At 35.4% G+C, this 23,380-nt stretch overlaps 2 protein-coding genes across 5 annotated transcripts; both read left to right on the forward strand.

The window, feature by feature from the left end:
- Nucleotides 1-1,172: 1,172 nt before the first annotated feature.
- LOC140058526 (host cell factor 2-like) lies at nucleotides 1,173-13,078 on the forward strand. The gene is made up of 18 exons (XM_072104178.1): nucleotides 1,173-1,360; nucleotides 2,487-2,796; nucleotides 2,984-3,192; nucleotides 3,310-3,394; nucleotides 3,701-3,807; nucleotides 4,972-5,117; nucleotides 5,618-5,735; nucleotides 6,042-6,116; nucleotides 6,304-6,392; nucleotides 6,618-7,031; nucleotides 7,195-8,521; nucleotides 8,640-8,825; nucleotides 8,999-9,129; nucleotides 9,258-9,386; nucleotides 9,711-9,899; nucleotides 10,027-10,283; nucleotides 10,442-10,531; nucleotides 10,645-13,078. Exons 1-18 carry the CDS (start codon nucleotides 1,201-1,203, stop codon nucleotides 10,691-10,693), a joined length of 4,071 nt encoding a protein of 1,356 aa, XP_071960279.1. The 5' UTR covers nucleotides 1,173-1,200; the 3' UTR covers nucleotides 10,694-13,078.
- Nucleotides 13,079-13,361: 283 nt separating this feature from the next.
- LOC140058569 (PX domain-containing protein kinase-like protein) lies at nucleotides 13,362-23,377 on the forward strand. 4 transcript variants are annotated; one of them, XM_072104242.1, is made up of 14 exons: nucleotides 13,362-13,533; nucleotides 13,910-13,960; nucleotides 14,393-14,627; nucleotides 16,251-16,402; nucleotides 16,641-16,820; nucleotides 17,481-17,582; nucleotides 17,697-17,858; nucleotides 18,110-18,227; nucleotides 18,497-18,575; nucleotides 18,777-18,906; nucleotides 19,270-19,438; nucleotides 19,759-19,821; nucleotides 21,050-21,092; nucleotides 22,489-22,618. In XM_072104242.1, the coding sequence occupies exons 1-13, from the start codon at nucleotides 13,432-13,434 to the stop codon at nucleotides 21,079-21,081; spliced, it is 1,575 nt and encodes a 524-aa protein (XP_071960343.1). In that variant the 5' UTR covers nucleotides 13,362-13,431; the 3' UTR covers nucleotides 21,082-21,092; nucleotides 22,489-22,618. The 4 variants fall into 4 exon arrangements, with proteins under 4 accessions (XP_071960343.1, XP_071960344.1, XP_071960341.1 ...); XM_072104243.1 differs by having other exon boundaries at nucleotides 21,050-21,111; nucleotides 22,489-22,575; XM_072104240.1 differs by lacking the exon at nucleotides 21,050-21,092 and having other exon boundaries at nucleotides 22,489-23,377.
- The last annotated feature ends 3 nt before the right edge of the window (nucleotides 23,378-23,380 follow it).

The raw sequence follows: 23,380 nt of genomic DNA on the forward strand, positions 1-23,380 counted from the left end.
AATAAAGAACGCGCTTTCTCATAAGGGCTTAAAATAAAGTGTGTCAATATTTATCCTAAATAAGTTATCCTAAATTCGTTCTGTACCTATACAGATAATATGATACGGTTTACTGTGGGCCTGCCATTATAATTATGATAATAATCTAGTATAAATTCAGTAATATTAATTAAATAAGTGAAAGTTATTGCATTCATTTTCAATATATATTCAATAAACTTTATTGTCAAACTCATGAATGGCATTAAAATTGTCTAAAAACAGTGTCGCACAAACAGTAAAAAAGAATAAAATAACATAAAACTGAGAACAAGTTAAAAGAGGGTACAAAAAATACAAATTGAGTTAAAAATACAGCTAAAATACTTTTTACGTTTATCTTTTCCACGTTACATTAAAATGCCTCATAGCAGATGGGAGAAAGGATCTACGTAGGCGTTCAGTGTTCCAGCGAGGATATGTAATGCAGCTTAACGTAATGTACTGGGTAAGGGGGTGGCTAACATCTGACATAATAATTTATTTGTAAGTGCGTTGTTTTAGTATTTAAAGATGTATTGTCCCCCCCAAAACATGAAAAATTTGAATAGGTTTTTTTGTAGTTTTAATAAAGTTAATCACTTCCGTAGATCAAAAAAATGTTTACTTATAAAATAACATACTGAATGGTTAAATTCAACCAAAAATCCATTGACTGGCAGCCAATTTGAATATTGTTCTTAAAATTACAGTTTTTTCAGGTAAATAAATTTTGTTTAGATCCTATTTTTGGTCAAAGTGGATAACTACTGTGTGACATTAAAATGCCATATTCAACAAAAAAATTGTAAAAATTATTTTTCTTGGGGGCAATACATCTTTAAGGAGTACTTTATGTTATTCTATGCTATAGAGGGCGGCCTATAGCCACCGTTTAAAATATAAACAGCGACCTCTATTTAGTTAATTGAATTTCACAGTGTTTGTGATGAATTTAGAAAAACTAAAAAACACGTTTAATTTACTTGTTTTCATAAATATTTTCAGTGGAATTAGTATATTATCTAAATTTATTTTTATATAATGTTTTAAGATAAAGATATATCTTATATTTTGGTATTTTTTATTAGTATAAATTAAATAACAGGAAAGAGGCTAGTAGGATTGTTTACTCCATACGGGTTCTTCGCGTCCCTCCCAGTATTGTGGGTAAGAAACAACATGGCGGCACCCATACTCAAGTGGAAGAGGGTAACAAATACCTCTGGGCCTTGTCCTAGGCCTCGCCATGGTCACAGAGCTGTCGCTATTAAAGATCTAATGGTTGTTTTTGGTGGTGGTAATGAAGGGATCGTTGATGAACTACACGTTTACAACACAGGTAAGTTTAAAAATTCGATGGTGTTCCGTCATTGCAATATGGCGGCTGGGGTTTGTTGTCATTCGACGCTGATGTTGAACTTTCAAGATTAGTTAATGTATAGGCTCTTAACTTCATGTTTTAAGTTTGTCAGACAATAAAACTATTTTCAATAAATAAGTAGTTGGCTTTGATCTCCGTTAAATCGTGTAGATCGTGTTTAAAACAATGTTTATATTGAATTCAATATGGCGGCGCCCGTTGTTGTGTGTGGAGCGTCTATCTTATCTTCTCTATGTTTACATCTGGTTTTTTATCGTTTGGCGAACGTTTTTTAGTGTATTATTAGTCGTAAGCAATGGCAATTATGGCCAACATCATTATGCACTTGTAATTGTAAGTTTTTTGTTTCTTGATTTTAAAATAATGTCTCCTAAACTTTTAGCAGTTTACGATTTTTCAACATGGCGGTTTTCAAAATGGCGCCCAAGATGGCGGTCGCCATTATTCTTTTTGACACAACGAATTAATCGCTTTGGCCCTTGTCATTATATTTTTGACACTATGTTTTTGTTTGTTTGTTGATCTTTTCAGTTTTATTGTTAAAACGATAAATTACACGATTTAAATTGCCAGTTTCTTTAATATTAAATACAATTTGTGTAATAATAATAAGAATGTGTTATTTATTAAAATTTTTTTGTTCTTTTTATTTATATTTCTGGCGCACCTTTTTCTTATTTTGAGTTTTATTAATATACTGTACTGTAATTAAAATACAAACTTTTTACAATAATTTATGAATATGTTTAATGTGTAATTAATATTTAGAATTTAAAATAAATTGTTTTAATATTATTTGTTTGAATGTTTACTTGTGACTTGTGTGTAAATGTTACTTTTTTACATTTTTATTATTTAGTTAAGTTAATTAATTCAAATTTATTAAAATCATCATATTATTGATTATATGAATGAAAAAAAAAACACAATTTGTATTAAAACTTAGTAAAATAAACAATTTTTGTTTTTTCTAAATTGCTAGTCATTATTTATTACCTTATAGACACTTTTACTAACTTTATTAAATATTTTATAAAAAGGTTATTTAACTCTCAGATGTGATAATTTGTTGATTTTTTTATAGCAAATAACCAATGGTTTGTGCCTGCTGTTCGAGGTGACATCCCACCAGGATGCGCTGCCTATGGGTTCGTCTGCGATGGCACACGCTTACTTATTTTTGGTGGAATGGTAGAATATGGCAAATATTCAAATGAGCTGTATGAATTACAAGCCAGTCGTTGGGAATGGAAGCGACTTAAACCGAAACCACCCAGAAACGGGCCGGCACCTTGTCCTCGACTTGGTCACACATACACCCTAGTAAATGGGTCTGCTCATCTCTTTGGAGGGTTGGCCAACGATAGTGACGACCCGAAAAACAATATTCCAAGGTATGTTACATATATTGAAAACATTTTTAATGAATTATTGTAGTCTATTACGTGTCTAGCTTACCTGGATAAACCGACATAGGCCTTATCCCTTCAAGGGGAGAACATAACCCGAAAAATAAAAATTTTTCTTGGACTCCCCTCCAAGACAAATAGAGCATTCTAAAGTCAAACTTGGTTCTTTCAGGTATTTAAATGATCTGTATACTCTTGATGTACGAGTTTCAAATTCTGCTCTTTCTTGGAATATACCAATTACAAATGGGGAGCCACCACCACCCCGAGAGTCGCACACAGCAGTTTCTTATGTAGGCAAAGATGGAAAACGCCCTCGCTTGATCATATATGGAGGGATGAGTGGTTGTCGTCTTGGTGACTTGTGGCAACTGAATTGTGGTAAGTACAGTTAAAAATGTATTTAACAAATTAAACAAAGAGATGTAATACTGTATTATTATCATTGTCATGAAATATTATACTGTAGTTAAAATTGATTTTAATATTTGTTCTCAGATACTAACACATGGATTAAACCCGACATCCATGGTACGGCACCGCTGCCACGAAGTCTGCACTCGGCTACTATGATTGGCCATCGGTAAGAATAACTTAACTTAATTTATTTAATTTGTGAAATTACTAAAACACCACCACTAAGCAGTCAGGTTACTATTGGAAGGGCAGTATTTTAAGTTAAAATAATTTAACCTGAATTATTAAATTGTCTAATAAAAATAATTTTGCCTAGCTCATCCAAACAAGATATTCTACACAGTAACTAACCCTAGCAAATTAAATTAAATTTAGCATAAGTGTACAGCAAAGGGGATATATAGGGAACTACTACCTACATCCAGACAGTAGGCGAGATGAAATTAAGCACTTACCATTTTTCTATTTTTAGAATGTTTGTGTTTGGTGGATGGGTACCACTTGTCATGGACGACGTCAAAGTGGCAACACACGAAAAGGAGTGGAAATGCACCAACACGCTTGCCTCGCTCAACTTGGGTAAATCTTCACATATTTTTATTGGCCACCTAACTTTATTATGATAAAATATTTGTACTATTTAAAAGAATACACACAATTTCAGTAAATTTTTGTTTTATTTCACAAATTAAACTAAAGTACAATACATGCTTAAGCAAAGAATAATTCAACAAGGTCAGGTCATTGTAAATTTAAATAAGTGTATTTATTTTAAAAGAAGTAATTATTTCAAGGATATGTAGTATATGATTTTGTTTGCAATGCACAAATTAATAGAAACCATGTCTGTACTACAGTACGCAGGATGGCATGATTACACTTGTCATCATACTAGTTTTTTATATGTAAAATTACCTTTAATTTGCATTGAAAGTAGTTGTCCCAGAAGTACGTTTAATATAACAATTTGCCGGTAACCCACACTAGATTTAAAGTTCATCATTTTCTATGGTTGTAATTCATTAGTAGTGTTTTGAGATGTAAATGTATTGACTTGTTTCAAATTTAAATAGTATTGAAAGTGAAGTCTGCAATCAATTCCCAAGTGTGAAATTAATCTGTACATTTCAATTGCCAGTGCGTCTCTCAACTTCCTCTCATTAGAATGTTACGCTTCATTGCTTTTACATGTACCGTAACTCAACATGATTTTTCCAACAACTCAACATACATTAAAGACCTAGTGTCTTAGCCAATTGATATATGGGATAAAATTTGGCTGTGTTCAGGATTATATTCAGCATTGACACACCCTTTAATATAATGGAACAGTCTTATTTTAGATTGTGTGTCTCAATTTGATATAATAATTCATAGATTAACTTCAAGTGTACTCTGTATGCAATTAACATCCCTTGAAATATAATGGTATAGGATAATTGTTATTTACATTACTGTATGTGCCCGAATATAGGTATTCATTTCTGCTCTATGTATGAATAATTGACATACCCCTTAAAATATAATGGTACAGTCCTAATCTTAGGATTGATAATTTGATTTAATGATCAAAGCTGAAAATTACATTATTTAAAACAATTTTAATAATTTTTTGCAACATCCTGTTAATTAATTTGATTAGATTATTATAATTTGTATATTTTGTCTTTTTATTCAAATTTAGTTTTTAGTTATAAATTTAAGTATAAAATTTTTAGTATTTGTATGTAAACTTTGTTTCAGATACGATGACATGGGAGCCTCTAGCCATGGAAGTGTTTGAAGATCAAGTACCAAGGGCTAGAGCGGGACATTGCTCTGTTGCCATTCATTCCAGGCTGTTTGTGTGGAGTGGACGAGATGGCTATAGAAAAGCCTGGAACAACCAGGTGTGTTTTTGTGTCTAAGAGGAAAACTTTACACACATTCTGTAAACATGTCCAATTTAAAACTATTGTAATAAAGATTTTTGGGATCATTTAGGCCCAGAAAAGTGTGGAATAAGCAGACATATTTTCTGGCAAATATAGATTTATTATATTTATGTACAGGAAAATTGGTTGGATATGGAGAGGTTAAAAATGTGTATGTTGTTAAAGATGATGAGCCATAATTCGTATTACTCATGTAACACTTGATTCAAGTTCCTCAATTACATTGACAGATGTTAAACTCTGTCTACACTATCAAACATGTCTGATGTGCCCAAATACCCAAATATACTAGTGATATGACATCATCATGTCCATATGTGGGCACATCACATTTTTGTCACATAAAGTTTGATAATGTAGGTTTTACATTGAAGGTTACAAACTAGCATAACTACAAATGTTCTTGACTTTTAGTTTATATTTGTAATTAGTGATATAATTATACAATTTTCTAGGTTTGTTGTAAAGATCTTTGGTTTCTCGAGACGGAAAAGCCTCAGGCGCCCTCTAGAGTTCAGCTTGTACGTGCAAGCACTAACACATTGGAAGTCTGTTGGGGAAGCATTGCTATTGGTAAGTGAATTTTAAAATCTTTTTTCCTGTAGTTTAGATTATTTAAGGGGGAGGCTGCTTCATTATCTAGTCGCTCTAGGAAACTTGTTTGCACTTTCATAAATAAACTCAACCGCAATACTAAAGAAATTATGTTTAGAAGAAGAAAATCTAATACAGTAATAATATAGTGGATCTATAGCTTGGTGGTTAGTAAGCCAAGCTAAGTTCTTAGTCCTGGTTCGGTAGATGATGGCAGAAAGAATGTACTTGTTAAAGCGTGTTAAAATATCGGAAATAAATTACAGTTTTAATCATTTTGTATAGCTGATGCCTACCTGCTTCAACTTCAGAAGTATGAGATGCCAACACAGACTTCTACTGCTTCCCCAAGCCTAAAAGGTAACTTGCATTTAATATTATACAAACTATATTTTGTTTCGTTCCTTTAGAGAGCAGATCTGAACACTTAATTATTATATTATCCGAATATTCTAAGATAATTACCTCATAAAATACTGAGTATCAATTTGTCAAAGCTTAGATTATTTATTACTCTACTAATTTTACTGTATTTCTTTCCGATTAGTAACTCCTAAAACAAAGCCTGTGATATCATCAACCTCAAATGCTGTCAAACTGTTACTTGGAAACAAAGGGCAAACAACTACAGCACAGGTAAGATATTGATAATAATAGACGCCACTGAGTATTTAAAGTATGCCAATGTCAGCTCTTACCTCCAGTATGCCGCATCTAGCTGTACTACCAGGATTTATGTCAAACAAATGTCTACCCACCTAAGCAATAATGAATGTGCTTCTATTGCTGGCAAAGCTAGATTGTTACTTGTAGGTATAATAGTAACATTAAGAAATATATGTGTGTATTTTTGTATTACAGATGCCAACTGCACCAGTGTCCACCAACCAATCTGCAATGAGTGGTATCGCAGCCCTTGCTGCTGCAGCAGCTGCCACGCAAAAGATCTCAACAGCCAGCACAGCCACAACGCCGAGTACACAAACCAAGGCTATCTTATCATCATTGGGTAGTACCGCGGGTACCACGCCCACTGTCATCACCCTTCCACAGGGTATGAGACTCGCTCACTCGCAGGGAACGACTTTTAAGTTGGCAGGAAACTCTAGTGGCACGCCTATCACTGTGATGGCAAAGTCAACATCGAATGCAGGGCTCACTACCGTAAAGCCTATTCAGATCATACAGAAGTCTGGAATGACTGGCCTTCTTGCTGGAACAAACAAGACCGTCACGTTAGTTCGGACATCTATGGGAAACACAACTATTTCTGGGGTAATTAAACATTCTACTGAATTGTAAATCATGGAAATTCCATGTTATTGATTCATGTTTGTTTTTGTTTGTTTCTTACTGTCAGTAGTTATTAAATATTCCAGATACCAAATTTGTTGACGTTTTTAACCATTGTTCTAATTATTTATTTTTTTTACACCAGATGCCGAAGTTGAACTTAGTTCAGAACAAACCAGGTGTGAGTATCGTCTCAGCGGCATCAAACCTACTTTCGTCCGCATCCAGCATCCATGCTGCCAAGTCCGGTGTGGCTGGTACGACCATTGTTAAACTCGTATCAACAACAAACGCCAGCGGCAAACCAACGACTATCATTACTCCAACAACACAGATAGGAAACAAGGCACCGACACTCTTGGGAATCAGCAGTATAGCGCAGCAAGGCAAGACCATTTTAAAAACCATACCGGTGTCGTCTGCTACCAAGTTAGGCGGTGGTAAAGGACCGACGATTGTTACAGTGACGACAAAAATGCTTACGGGGACAACCAACACACGTATCATCAACAGACCAAAGATTGTTATCACAACACAACCGGGAAGCTCCATAGTGACTGGAGCTATAAGAACATCTGGAGCTGGTAGTCCTAATCAGCCAATCACAATCATCCGAGCTGTGACACCACAGGGTAGTAGCGGACAGGGTCAGACGATTCAGATCATTCCAAAGGGAAGCAGTGGCATCCTCTCTACCAGTTCTCTTCTGAAAACTATTTCCTCCGCTGCCGCCTCTGGAATTTCAGGAAATTTGGCGTCCTCGGTTCTGTCAAAGGGAGGGGTTTTCACGATAAAACAACCACAGTTAGCCAGCAGCTCAACCAGTGTGGCATCACAAGTTGTCTCCAATACAGCTGCTGCTGCAAAGCTTATCTCCAGCATCGCACAAGCCGCTTCTGCAAAACAAGGTATCGGAAAACCAACGGTTAAAACCATAACGTTGCTTGACAACAAAGCATTGGCATCCGTTTCGGCAGCTGCCGCAACAGCACTTACCACTGCAGCTGCAGTTACCACTGCAACAGCAGTCACTGCAGTACTAACGACTCCTTCAACAACAACTGGTGTTGTAATTTCTTCACAAAGCATGGTTACAGAATCTACATCCGTTACCCCTTCTGCAACTGTAACTACTCCAGCAGCTAGTACACCTGTTACGTCTGTACCCACGGAGAACACAACTACAGCTGTGACCCCTTCGACTACAACAACGGCAGCAGCTGGACAGCCTGTGTCGGTGACCCCAAGTGGTACTGGCACTGCCACACCTAGTGTTGCTGTCAGTGCTACATCCAGCACTGCTCCAACTGTTAACCCTGCTTCTAGTGAGATACCTACTACCACTACAAATACTGATGCAGCCAACGTTACCCCTACTGTTACTACCAGCATTACGCCTTCTACTGCCACTGCAGAGAAAGCTGATCCTGCAAAGACGACAGATGTGGAGATGAAAAAACCAGAAACAAAAGGTACTAACAATTGTGAGGCTGGTATGTAACTATAGGTTAATCTTTAACAGTAGTACAGTAGTATATTCACTATATGTTTGCTTTAATAATGCATAGTTTGTATTTTTCTTATTTGCAGAAATAAAGCAAGAAGCTGATGCTAATAAGGAGACTCCAATGGACACTACTGCCGCACCAGACAGTAAAGAATCTACCTCAACAAATGGTAACCAAGAAGCAGCAACTCCAATGGAAGTAGATGTCACTGGTGCCTCAGCACCTGATGGTGCCACGCCACAAAAAGATGTCAACTCTTCTACTTCAGGTACGTGTTTACTTGCTGCTTTTGTCATCATCTTCCAAGACTTAACACACACTTGGGACCCATGTTTTGCTGGTGGTTGGATCAAGATGGCTTAACGTACATACCTGCTATCCATACAAATTAGCTATGGCAGAATACTAATATGCCATTCAATTTCTGAATCTTTTCTACAGATAATGATCCCAAGTCAATTGCCATGACGATAGCATCATTGGCTGGTGTGAGTTTGCCAAAACCTGTTGCTAGCACAGCTGTGACCAATGGTGTCCCTCAAGTGAAGACAGAAAAACCACAACAACCTCCTGTAAGTCAATTTGTGTGTGTCAATTGTATTTTGAAACTTGAATTAAAGTTATCAAATATTTCAGTTTGAAGGAGAAGATTTCATTTTATGTGGGTAGTTATAATTTCTGTTGTCTTTTAATCTTTTAGCCATCGTCTAAGATAGTAATTCGAAAGGACTCTGCCAACCAGTGGTTTGATGTTGGCATCATAAAGACGACCAGTACGGTGGTGAGCTATTACCATCTACCATCAGAAGCCAGTCAACGCAATGATGACGTAAGTATATTGGTAGCAGTCTTTGGTGTAGTTCTGTTAGGATGCTTGTGAGGTTGTTACCCAGCCTGAATTTTCTTTTGCCTTCCAACTATAGCGTGGTTCCCACTAGCGACGCAACGCAAGGACGTAACGCAACGCAAGTGAATTGACCAATCACAAGCGATGACTTATTCGCTTTTGATTGCTAACTGTCTATAACTTCGCTTGTCATTGGTTAAAACGCTTGCGTTGCGTTTACGTCCTTGCGTTACGTTCTAGTGGGAACCAAGCTTATGTAATCCAAAGTCGAGATCATTCCTCACTAACCATTTTTCTCTTATACAGGACATTGATGTTGTAAGTGTGCTAGATCATAGTACTTTAAAGAAGCAGTACCTTCAAGCTGGAACAGCATACAAGTTCCGTGTTTCCGGTATAAACGCCTGCGGCAGGGGACCTTGGAGTGAGATCTCGGCTTTCAAGACTTGTTTACCTGGCTATCCAGGTGCACCATCTGCTATTCGTATCAGCAAGGTATGGTTAAGTTTACTAACGACATCACTAGCTACATAAGAGTGTGATGACATCACTAGCTACATTTACATCGGAATTGTCCATAATTGTTAGAACACTCTTTCAAGTTTGTTTATTTATATTTCAGAGTTCAGAAGGTGCTCACTTGTCATGGGAACCACCGACAAACACGGCTGGTGAAATCCTAGAGTATTCCGTTTACCTTGCTGTACGTAACGCTCCTGGCATTGAACAAAAACAAACCAACCAACTGGCGTTCGTACGTGTGTTTTGTGGGCCGAACCCATCTTGTATTGTAAGCTCTTCCAGTCTAACTACGGCGCATATTGATCAAACAAGCAAACCTGCCATTATCTTTAGGATTGCTGCCAGAAACGAGAAAGGGTAGGTTTTAAATTCTGACCACAACTCTTTCCACTCCTCCTCAGATGAGACTTAGTTTATGGGCACGATAATTTATAGTTTATCCGTCCTGTAATTGGTGAGTTTCTCGCTGATGGATAGATTAAAAAAACCTTGTATGTTTATTGTTTTGTTTACAGGTATGGTCCAGCAACGCAAGTAAGGTGGCTACAAGATAATCAGGCCGCATCAAAGACAACGGTCAAGCGTCCAGCAAATTCAGGTGATAGGTAAGAGTTGCAATAATCCATTATTTTTCCTGTCAACGAAAAGAAATAAAAAAAAATATTTAAAGTACAGTACTAAATATTAAAAGTAAATGTTTGTTTTTTTTTCTCCACAGTAAACCACCCACTAAGAAAGTGAAGTCAGATGAAGCTACCACTGCATGAGATGATGTCGCTGATTTGCTAAGTAACAATCTGTTCAACCAATCATGAACTTTTTACTTGGTTGAACAATTGATAAATAATTTGAATAGAATCAATTTCTGTAAATACTATGTTTTTAAAGATATAACTACTTATGTCAACGTTTCACTTTACCCTTTGCTGACATCATAACTGGAGTCAGTTCAGTATTATATTTTGTGATCTTCCTGGAAATGTGTATCTCCCCCCCCCCCCCCCCCCGTTCTGGTAACAACCAACATGTTAATTTGACCTTTCAACCCACTACCAGTTTGGGGTCGCCTGAATTTGGTAAACATTAAGATAAGTGATCAGCAATTTGATTTGGTTGAATTTCAAATTAATGTATGATAAATTGTAGGTTTTTTTAAGTGAGACTTATAACCTATTTGTAAATAGTATTAACGACTTAGATTAGTAAACAGACATGTAAACAAAACGATTATCGAATGTCAATATCCTTGTTGTAAGTTGAGCTTTAGTCAACTGTGTTGGCTCAGTGTATAAAGGCTTATTTCACTCCCTTATTAAAAGGAGATAATATGTACAACTGTAGTGCTAATGATTAGTTACTGTAAACTAGCTACATGAGGGAGGGTGTGATGACATCACTAGCTACATGAGAGTGTGATGACATCACTAGCTACATGAGGCAGGGTTTAATATGACATCACTAGCTACATGAGGCAGGGTTTAATATGACATCACTAGCTACATGAGGCAGGGTTTAATATGACATCACTAGCTACATGAGACCGGGTGTGATGACATCACTAGCTACATGAGGCAGGGTTTAATATGACATCACTAGCTACATGAGACCGGGTGTAATGACATCACTAGCTACATGAAGAAGGGTGTGGTGACATCACTAGCTACATGATAGTGTGATGACATCACTATCTACATGAGGGTGTGATGACATCAATAGCTACACGAGAGTGTGATGTCATCAATAACTACATGAGGCAAAGTGTGATGACATCACTATCTACATGAGGGTGTGATGACATCAATAGCTACATGAAGAAGGATGTGGTGACATCAATAGCTACATGAGAGTGTGATGACATCACTATCTACATGAGGGTGTGATGACATCAATAGCTACATTAGGGTGTGATGTCATCACTAACTACATGAGGGTGTGATGACATCACTAGCTACATGAGGCAAAGTGTGATGACATTCATTTTAGTACCTCAATGCTATAATGCCTGATTTTAGTTATTATTTTGTGCTTTTTTATGCAAGTTGCTTGTGTGTGAACCTGATCTGCATCTTCACATGGCTTGGTTTAACAAATAAGTCTATAGTACACCATCCTTATTATGGATAATGGTGATAATAATGGTGTATGTATGCACTGTGTCGTTTTTAGTGTTAAAAGATGATGATTTGTAAATATTGTAAAAATATACTATTTTGGGGATTTCTTCTTAAAAGATGGCCATGGTTTTGAGTTTAATTAAAAGTATCCCCCAGTTTGTAGACAATTCTTCTTAACAGTTTATTTTTCTATGTTTTTTTTTTTCGCTGACTGTAAGTGTAACATAAGGTCATTGGGTTATATTACAACAGACAATTGGCATTTTTTGTTTTCTATTTCTCTTAAGTACAGTAGTTGTGAATTGTTAAATATGTTTTCAAAATCAATTTGAATCGGATTGAGAAAACTTACTTTAAGAAAACTCTGGACACAAGACTGATACAGTACATCCATTGTTCATGCAAGTATAAGTATAATCTAATTCGTGCCAAATTTCGTACCAAGTTATATTTGGTACTTGTCCAATTTACTGCCATAAGGTTGAACCGTGGTAACCATCCATTTATCGTAAATACCACATATACCACAAATATATTGTTTTTGTATTTAATATAAATCTCAATCTCACTACTGTAACCTTTGACCTTTTGTAGAAGGTTGTTGATCAGCTTCTGTCTGTGTTTTGTAAATAGTGTTTTTTTCGCATTCTTATTGTAAAATATAAAAGTAGGTAAGGTAGATCCACTGTTTTTTAAAACTTAAAAAAATGAGGATGTTCTTTATGGAACAATGAGGTCAAAGGTGGATTTTCAGATTGATGACAGCATTGTATCTCGTTTGCATGCAATACTATTTGGCGCAAGGATTTTTTGGAGGGGTTATTCTACGTTTCATTACCGAATTGGTAACCCTACTAGTACCCCTGCTATTGTTATTAAATGCTGTATACTATTATAACGTATTAATAGTCTCCTTTTAGAACATTGTTTTTGGTATTTTATTCAAAATATTCTCATCCAACTATACAGTTAGGCTGGTATCTTGTGTATTTTCAATAAATACTCTTTGAGAGGGAATTGTGACTTTTGTACAATGTTTTATTTTTTGTAATGACAGATGAAAACATAAAAATTAATAATTATGATCGATTGGTACGAGAAACTTAATTGTTAAAACTTAATTACTAGGCTACATATAAAAATATACATTTGCTTTAAATACTGTGTTTATAATAATAGTACTACACTAAAATTGTTTTTATATAATTATTTATGCTTTTTATATGCAGTGCTGATGGAAGAGCCAATTTGTTACGTAACAGATGGAAGAGCCAATTATGTTACGTAATCATCACGTGAGATATTGTGTCACCGACCGATATTTTGCTGCCAACTTCGCGACGAGGCGCTAACTAAAGCATGGTGAAAGTTATGTTATTTAAATACTGAAAATGGCAGTTTTTGAGAAAAAGAAGTCAACAAAAGTAACACTTGATGATACTGTTCCGTTGACATGTTTAATTGAAACGGCACAAAATGTTCAAACACACACAGTAAGTATGTTTATTCCTCATAAAGTCCTAGGCCTAGCCTCTAGTCAGAGTCTCTTTTTATGACACGGGTCATACTAATCTACGCCAGGCGAGTTCAGGCAGTGCGCAGGTTAGTATGACTCTGTGACACGGGCCTGACCTGATCTTGCTTTAGCTGTCAGTAATTCTTCCTACATGGTATAGGCTAAACTTATATTTCCAATGACTGTTTTTGTTTCAACTGTTTAAAACATACTGTTACATGAATTTAGAACATAGATAGGCCTAGGTCTAGGCTTGGGAAATTCCAAGTTTTTTTGCAGCAATTATTAATTTCTTTGCCCGGACCTAAGGCCTAGAGTAGAACATAGCTTAAACATTTTTTTTAATTATTTAGGATTATGTCATCAGAGTGCATAGAGGACCCTCTCTTGAAAATAGCTGGCAGGTATGTTTTACATCTATTTGTTAATAATATGCTTTATTTAAACACGAAAACTTGGCTCAACTAGGTAGCAGTTGTTTTTCTGCAAAGCCGTGTATAAAAACAAAAAGTTCACAAACAAAAATCTTACATTATACTGAAATATTAATACTAATAAACAATCTTATTCTTAACTACTGTTTTTTGCTTAAAAATAACTACTGAATAGATTAAAAATAAAACTGGCAGGATATAATGTTTCCATTAAAATAGGCCTACACATTAAATCTTTATAAAGTTGGCATAATTTGTTTTTTAAATAAAGAAATAGTTTGGACATTTTTAAGATATATAATTTAATATTAATAATAATGGTAAAGAAAACAATTAAAAAAGAATTAAGAATATAAAATAAAGGGGACAAAACTTATTAATTGATATTAATTTCTTTTGCAGATAAACAGAAGATACAGTGATTTTGTATTCCTGAATGACAACCTGAAGGTCACTGGCATAGAATTCCCACTGCCGCCTAAGAAAGTGTTCGGGAACATGGATCGTGAATTCATCGCGGAGAGACAGATCGGCTTACAGACTTACTTGAACGTACTCCTCCAACATCACATGGTATCAACTAGCTATTTCTTCCGCAAGTTTCTGGACCCTTCGAATCACCCGCCAAATTTACATGGTATGATATATCATTATTTTTCATTTCAAATGCTAAATTAAACAATATTAAACAGCTTGATGAAACTGTCTTGAAACCAGAGGAAAATTTTTTAACTCAATATTAAAAATCATTTTTAAAATATATACTCGTAATTTTGCTAGGAACAAATTTAACATTAAAATTTTATCATGTAAATTTAGATTAGTATGTTTCTTGTTCTATCTTTTGGTTGAGAGTCAGTACATGTAAAAATACTGCTGTTGCTAAATTCTATACATTACATAGAAAATGACACTAGAAAACATTGTGTTTTTATTTGTTGTATTTTGTGTACTGTACCATTACAGTACATGTTCTGTGCTCATATTCAAACTGAATGCGAATCCATACTATGTACATTTTATGCTTGAGTACATCATTTATTATTTAAATTTATAGCGTTTATAGAAACCTTTGAATCAGATTCTATGAATCGCATGTAAAACAGATAATAAAGAAAAGCCTTAGTGAGGTTTTAAAGGGATTAATATAGGTATTGATAAAATCCATAAGGTAATGTTATACATTGGGCCCATCCAGCCTGTATATGCCCCTTTCCCATAATTATAATGACATCTAAAGCCATTTACAGGGGCATATTAAGTGCAGGACACAGTGAAGTTACAAGCAGGGCATTCTAGAAGTCCTTAAGACCTTTGAGTTTCATTACAATATATATTTAATAGAGAAAATCGAATACAATACAATTGTGACTAAACGCAAAAAAATCTAACAGATAATGCATCTATTAATAATGCATTTAAAGTCCCCAGGCAGGCAGTGACATTTACACATTTTAAATCAATCCCTAAATTACATTTAGTTTCAATATGGTGCATTTATTTGTTGAATGTGGCTAGCATGGAAACGTCCACATTTTTATCTTTAATTTAATTTGGAGTTTGGACAGAGAAAAACTAACAGTATATTAGTCATATTTGATTTATAATGTTTAAAAATGTTTCTTCAACTTAAATATGTATTAAATGTTATTCATACTTAGTCATTAAATGTTTCAATTTCAAGTTTATTACTTTAGTAATTTTATTTGTTATTTCAAATGTTTACAGAAATGTTTTCATGTAGCCTGTTGGTTTTCTTAATGTATTGATCCAATAACTGACTTCCTAAGTCAAAGGTCATAACCTCAATTTGCCTCCAATATGGTTTTTCTATCGAGTCACTTCCCCTTGTAGCTTGCATGGTTATATTGCCTTATATGGAAGTTGTATTGTCTTATATAAGCATCAACTATGTACGTACCTCAATAAAAATTGGAAACTGGGCAATTAGTAAAATAATATATTAATTGACATTCTCAAAAATCGCTGAATAACAAAACTATACTATTATTATATCATACAGTACACACATGTTAAATCACTTGTCTTTGATCCTATGAACCTTTGATAAAGAATACATAATAATATTTCTTGACAATTAGTATAAAATATTAATTGACATTCTGAACAATTAATTAACTGAATAATAGGACAATACTGTTATATCATACAGTACACATGTATTTAATTACTTGACTGTGATCCAATCAAACTTTTGTGAAGAATACATAATGATATTTCTTGTGGTTTTTTTAAACAGAGGTTGCTCTACAACATGTTTCCATGTTTTTCCGATCAGAACCTCACTGGGAAGTGGTGGAACCACTGAAGGATATTGGATGGCGTCTCAGAAAGAGCTACTTTATGGTGCGCCCAAAAGATCAACCAAAAGTAAAACAGGTTCTTGCTTGGGTAAGTTCTTACAGAATCCATAATCTTTAGCTAATCCATTTATTAGCTAATCCAATAGCTACTGAACCTAATCCGATCTTTACCTAATCCAATCTTTTCCTAATCCATCCTTTACCTAATCCAATCTTTTCCTAATCCATCCTTTACCTAATCCAATCTTTCACTACTGTACAATCTTTAGCTTTTCTGTATATCAAAAAGTAACTCCTGTTTTTTAAAATGTCATTGCAATTTTCAGAGTGATTTTGGACCAGATAAAACACTAGTGGACAAAGACTTAGTAGGGCTGATGAAGCTACTTCCAACGTTACAACATCCATTCATTTATCCTGTGACATACGCATCAGCTAACGAATCAGGAGGACTCGCTATTCGAACATTCCATGCTACAGGCACACTACGTGATTTCATCTGCAAGGTAATTCAGTTTTTGCTTTTGAATGTATTTGCTGATTTTTGTAGTATTACTATAGAGAGCTAACTAGGTGACCGTGAAGTGGTCCCTCTCCTTTATCTTTGTATTTTTTCCATAGATATACTATTAAACTACTAGAGAGTCAACTAGTTGACACCAAAGCGGTCCCTCCTATTATTACCATAGAGATACTGTACTATTAAACTACTAGAGAGTAAACTAGGTGACACCAAAGTGGTCCCTCCTATTATTACCATAGAGATACTGTACTATTAAACTAATAGAGAGTAAACTAGCTGACACCAAAGTGGTTCCTCTATATTATCTTTATATTATCTTCATAGAGATACTATTAAACAACTAGAGACACAACTAGGTGACATCAAAGTGGTCCCTCCTATTATTACCATAGAACTACTATTAAATTACTAGAGTCAACTAGGTGACATCAAAGTGGTCCCTCCAATTATTACCATAGAACTACTATTAAACAACTAGAGACACAACTAGGTGACATCAAAGTGGTCCCTCCTATTATTACCATAGAACTACTATTAAATTACTAGAGTCAACTAGGTGACATCAAAGTGATGCAGACAAGCTAGGAATGCAGCCTCTCCATTAGTGTCTTTGTATTATTTTATTTTGATATTTTGTTTGCAGGCTAAACCAAAGTTTCATTTTCTGAGAAAATACTGCAAACCAAAGTCTTTCACAGCTTTCAATCTGATGAACATAAAAACATATGGCCGACAAATCCTTGAGGTAAGGTTAATTTTTTCAAAAAGAATATTAAATATATAAGAATTATTTTAAGAATTTTACACTAACATTTTCTACATATTATTAATCAATGATTTCTCTTTCTCGTGTACGTAGGCGTTAAAGTTCTTAAAAGAGAAAGGCTTTCCTTACGGCCACCTGCATGCATCAAACGTCATGTTAGAGGGAAACACCTGTCGTCTGCTAGATATTGAAAATAGTCTGCTAGGATTACCATCCTATTATAGGATGTATTTTACACAGTTTAAGAAGATTAATGTAAGTATATTAAGATATTTTTATGTAACAAAATAATGTGCCCATATATAGACATGATGATGTCATATCAGTACCATATTTGAGCACAACACATTTTGTTACATGAAGTTTGATCGTGTAGACAGAGCTTAAGGTGTTCTAGAGTAGAGATGTCTAGTAGGAGAAGGGTAATTTTGTATTCTATCAAAATCAAAACATTGATTCCGGTCAGTGTAATTCCAGCAATAATGTTGCTTTTGTATTTTTGACAGACAATGGAAGCAGTTGATGTTTATTGTTTTGGACATTTACTTTATGAGATGGTTCAGGGTGAGCAACTGAATGCAGCAACCAAAGATGACTTTCCACAAACAATTTCTGCTCCAATTAGTAAGTACATTACACACTATCGTCAACAGTGGCGTAATGGCTATGAGCGCTCACTGGCTAAACCCAGGGGCTCCAGAGCTCAAAGGGCCCAAAGCATGAGCAGCCCAATGCAACTACCCAGCGTTGGAGGGCGCCTTAGGAGTGTTAAACCAGGGGCCTTTTCCACCAGTGTTACGCCACTGCTTGCAGATTCTACAATTGACTTTGTACGCTTTCCCAATACTCTACTGGTAAAAATGTAACACATTGATTTATTGGTTTTATTTTAGAATCTGTTTTGGAATCAATTTTAAATACAGAATCCTGTAAAAGCAAATTACCTAGCATAGATGAACTGATAGCTGATCCGTAAGTTGTTAGTTCATTTGAATTGTTGAATAAACTAGGTCGTTTCAAACATGTTTTAGTCTTCATATTATTTAAACTTACTTATTGGTTGATTTTGTAACTATGGACATCCGTTTCAGAAATAAGAGTAAAATGAACGAATGAATTAAAAGCAGTTAGCACACTTGTGAAAATATAATTTATTTGTCGTTTTATTTGCAGATTGTTTAGCGACGTACCAATGCCCGGAGGAGATCGTCCACAATTTAGAATTCCAAGTAAACTTAAAGAGTCTGTCAAGTTGTTTCAAGAAAATGGCATTGAGAAACGATTAAAAGAAGAACAGAAACAGGTATGTGATATTTGTCATTTGCAATTGTACTCTGCTCTGTTCCAAAATATGTGTATGGGTCTATAACACTAAAGCGTGGTTCCCACTAGAACGTGATTTAACAGAGTGATGTATCGACGCAAGGTGCTGTATTGCGTAATCACAAGTGGGAACCGATGACGAAACAGTGCTGCAAACACCACAGTTTTGATTTCATGGGCGGGGGCGCAAACACAATTATCGGAAGGGCATTTTCTTATGTTGCGTAGTTTGCGTTGCATCGCTAGTGGGAACCACGCTTAAATACATTCAAGATGGCTAGGTACAATCAATAACTATATTATGATATTTTGTTTAAGTTACTCACTTTCACTATATCTTTAGATTTCATCGCATAGAAGAATTACAAAAGCACATGCCCATCACAACTCAGCAGAGGAGAAGAAGAGGAGAAAGAAAGTGTCGATGAAAAAAAGGATGTCGGAACAAGCGCTAGTGGTAGATAAGACATCTGAGGCACCAAGTAATGGTACACTAAGCCCCACTCATAATGGTATGTAAGCCCCACCCATAATGGTATGTAAGCCCCACCCATAATAATAATATGTAGGACCCCCACCCATATTAGTAGGTATGCTGTAGCGTTACTCGCCTACAGACCTTGCGATTCTAGGCCGATGATGTATGAGGCAATACATTAGTAAGGTATTCATATGCTGGCCTGGATGGTAGACCAACAACCTTATAATTTGGCTAGTTACGGATGTATCTGGGTAGGTGAATGTTATAACTGAGTGAGAACACATGTTACCTTTTATTGTGTGAACACAACTTTTATTGTGAATATAGGCTATCTTTCCTTTTTTTGTTTAGGTTCTGGTTCAACAACTCCGTCTAGTGCGCCAACATCGCCAGCCAGCTCCATCACTTCTCCAGGTAAAACTAATCTAATGGATAGGTCATTGTTTCTTTCTTTCTCTTACATACTGTACTACACACAGTAGGTGAACCTATTGATGCCACTTGTCTGCTAATAGTACTGCCATTGCACAGACCAGAACTAGATTGTGTGTTGAGCAGTTGCGCCACATCGTGTGGTGTGTAGTTGTGCCACATTGTGTGCTGTGCAGTTGCACTACATTGTGTGCTGTGCAGTTGCGCTACATTGTGTGCTGTGCAGTTACGCGGCATTTTGTGCTGAGCAGTCGCACTACATTGTGTGCTGTGCAGTTGCGCCACATCGTGTGGTGTGCAGTTGCGCCACATCGTGTGGTGTGCAGTTGCGCCGCATTGTGTGCCTTGCAGTTGCGCCGCCTTGTGTGCTGTGCAGTTCGGCGCATTGTGTGCTGTGCAGTTGCGCGGCATTGTGTGCTGAGCAGTGGCACTACATTGTGTGCTGTGCAGTTGCACTACATTGTGTGGTGTCCAGTTGCGCCACATCGTGTGGTGTGCAGTTGCGCAGTACTGTGTGCCTTGTAGTTAAGCCGCACTGTGTGTTGTGTGCTGTGCAGTTGCGCGGCATTGTGTGCTGAGCAGTGGCACTACATGTGTGCTGTGCAGTTGCGCAGTACTGTGTGCCTTGTAGTTGCGCCGCACTGTGTGTTGTGTGCTGTGCAGTTGCGCAGCATTGTGTGCTGTGCAGTTGCGCCACATTGTGTGGTGTGCAGTTGCGCAGCATTGTGTGCTGTGCAGTTGCGCCACATTGTGTGGTGTGCAGTTGCGCCACATCATGTGGTGTGCAGTTGCGCTGTATTGTGTGCCTTGTAGTTGCGCCGCATTGTGTGCTGTGCAGTTGCGCCACATTGTGTGCTGTGCAGTCGCACTTCATTTCTGCTACTTTTCAGCTGAGTATCAATGTGCTAGATTTCCTGTTCTGTTGCGCTGACTAGTTCTAATACATCACTTAAAATCTTGTACAACTTGTACCTTTATTTTTCTCACATCCTCAGTTATTTAAAATATATATAATTGCATTTCTTATGGCATGAGCATGTTTGTTAATTGACCTATGACCTTAGTTAGATAGATAATACTGACATTAATTTCACGAGTGTATACATAGTTTGAACGTTTTAATGTATAGAATATTTGAAATATGATGTATATACATTTCTCAGTAACATTGTGTTAACATTAATGTTTTTTGTTACACATTAACTTTCAGAGAATCTTGATAATACAAATGCAGCCGATTGAAAGGCGATTTGGTTAGTGTTATTGCATTAGGTCCGTTGTAATGCACTTTTATATGCATTTTGCACGTGTATTTGTGCGTGCATTTTGCACATGTATTTGTACGTGCATTTTGCACATGTATTTGTAGTCTGTAAAACAACGAAGAACAAAATAAGATCTTGCTTTCCAAGTTTAAATTTCACCCATTTGGGTATCATCTGGCAATCTAACCCGACTTGGCAATCTAACCTGACTTGGCAATCTGGTTGACCTAGTCTGACCTGACTTTGCTATCAAGTTGACCTAGTCCAACCTGCCCTCTGACCTGTCGTATCAAGTGGGAAGCTCAGATCACAATTTGTTCTTCTTTCTACATATTGGTTGACAATCACGCTGGTTTCTTTTCTGCATTTTTCTTTTTGTCCTTTGAGTGTCTTCCATACTAACGTGCAAAAGGTGTACTTGTACTAATAACTTGGCTATTTTAGTTGCTCTTCTATCTGCATGTTTCTAGCAAAATGTTAATGATTTTAAAGTCATTGATCAGTAGACACATCAATATAATATATAGTATTTTATATTGCAATTCATTAAACATTGATGTGTTTCATTTTTAATCTGGTTTAATTTACTTTTTGGATTTAATTTGATTACCAGTTCTGATTTTATATTTCTTATTAAAATACTGATTTTTTTTGCAGTAATATTAGTAATAGGTATTATTCTGTGGCATGAAAACTCCAATCTTTTTCTTCTCCGCTATCAAATGTTTTCTAAGCAAACAACATTTTTTTTTTCATTTGGAGACTTTGAGATCATTTCCTTCCCTTACTTTCTAATTATCTGGTTATTTCTTTTAATATTGCGTGATTAAATAATTCAAGTTCTGAATGAAACGCATTTTATCAAGTTTTGAATTTGCAATTATAAGAAGGAATTCTGATAATGTAGTTTGTAAATTTGCATGCTAATGAGAAATTAAATATTTTCATTGTAGTATTTATTTTTAGAAAACAAAATCTAGAAGTTGTAGATAAATGGAGGCCTTTTGTGTTTTTGGAAATGAAATTTAAAAAAAAGAAAAGATAAATAGACCGATACTGATAATAAATAATAAAATAAGTTATATCATATGCTCCAAACAAATCAACTATTTTGTTGTTAGAATATTCTTTAATTTTGTATATATTTTGAATAGCATACCTCTAGTAGTGCTGTACTAACGCTGCACATACTGTACAGGAGTTTGTGTTTTACTTTTAATCATTTTCAGTTTTTGCATTAAAATACTTTCGTCTTTTTGTTTAAATCTTACACTGCTTATCTAATACACATTTCTCTTTATTTTTAGAATATTAATTTATTTGAGATGTTACAAGCAAACTACCAACATTTCCATTTGAATAAATATTATTATTGTATCTCTAGGATCCGCAGTACCCTCACCACCAATGGCACCGCCTCCACCAGTGGCACCGCCTCCCCCAACTTCTTCAGCTTCGCCTCAAACAAACGGATCAACTCCAAAGAGAGGTGCCCTGTTAAGTTCTATTCAAACGTTCAACGCTGGAAAGTTGAAAAAGACCGACACATGTATGAAAAACGCAGTTGGATAAATCATGAATGTCAAACAAGAATACAGAAATGAATTATATTTTTGTGTGCTTTTATAATAATTGCATTGTCATCATTTGTAAGTAAGTGTTGGTTTGAAAGTGTTACTTAATTATCTTATAAATATAGAAACTTAGCTAGGATAAATTATACTCAGTGTATAACGCAATAACTAATAGTATTGCAGCTAATGTATTTGGCAGTCCGTTTCTCTCGTGCCTGTCAAATTTATATATACATATATTTTATAACTTGTAAATATACTGATGCAGTAGCTTTTGTCTTTACCGCAAATTCTGGTTAGAATTATTTCAGGATCCATTTTATATATTAAGAAATATTTTAGGATTTTGGCAAGAGTTTCAGATTATTATAGCATCTTTTGGTCATTCTTATAACATTTGAGGTAGGTAGGTAGGTGAATGCAGAAACTTTTTTAAATGATATAACAGTTTTCTCAACATCGTAATTCAGCCAACATCAAATGGCTATTTTGAAGTCGTGGATTTGATGTGCTGATAAACTATAAAATCTTGTACTTCACAATCTGTCCATTTTATGTTTTCTAGTCTGCTTATTCATTTTGGTGCTACAATCCCAAAATTATATTATGTATATCATCATATATATCATGTACTTACAACCAAAACATACCTTATTTATATCTTGTTTCTATCTAATTCATAATTTTATATTCTATTCTAAT

Source organism: Antedon mediterranea, chromosome 9 (assembly GCF_964355755.1).
Source record: "Antedon mediterranea chromosome 9, ecAntMedi1.1, whole genome shotgun sequence".
Taxonomy (NCBI): Eukaryota; Metazoa; Echinodermata; class Crinoidea; order Comatulida; family Antedonidae; genus Antedon; species Antedon mediterranea.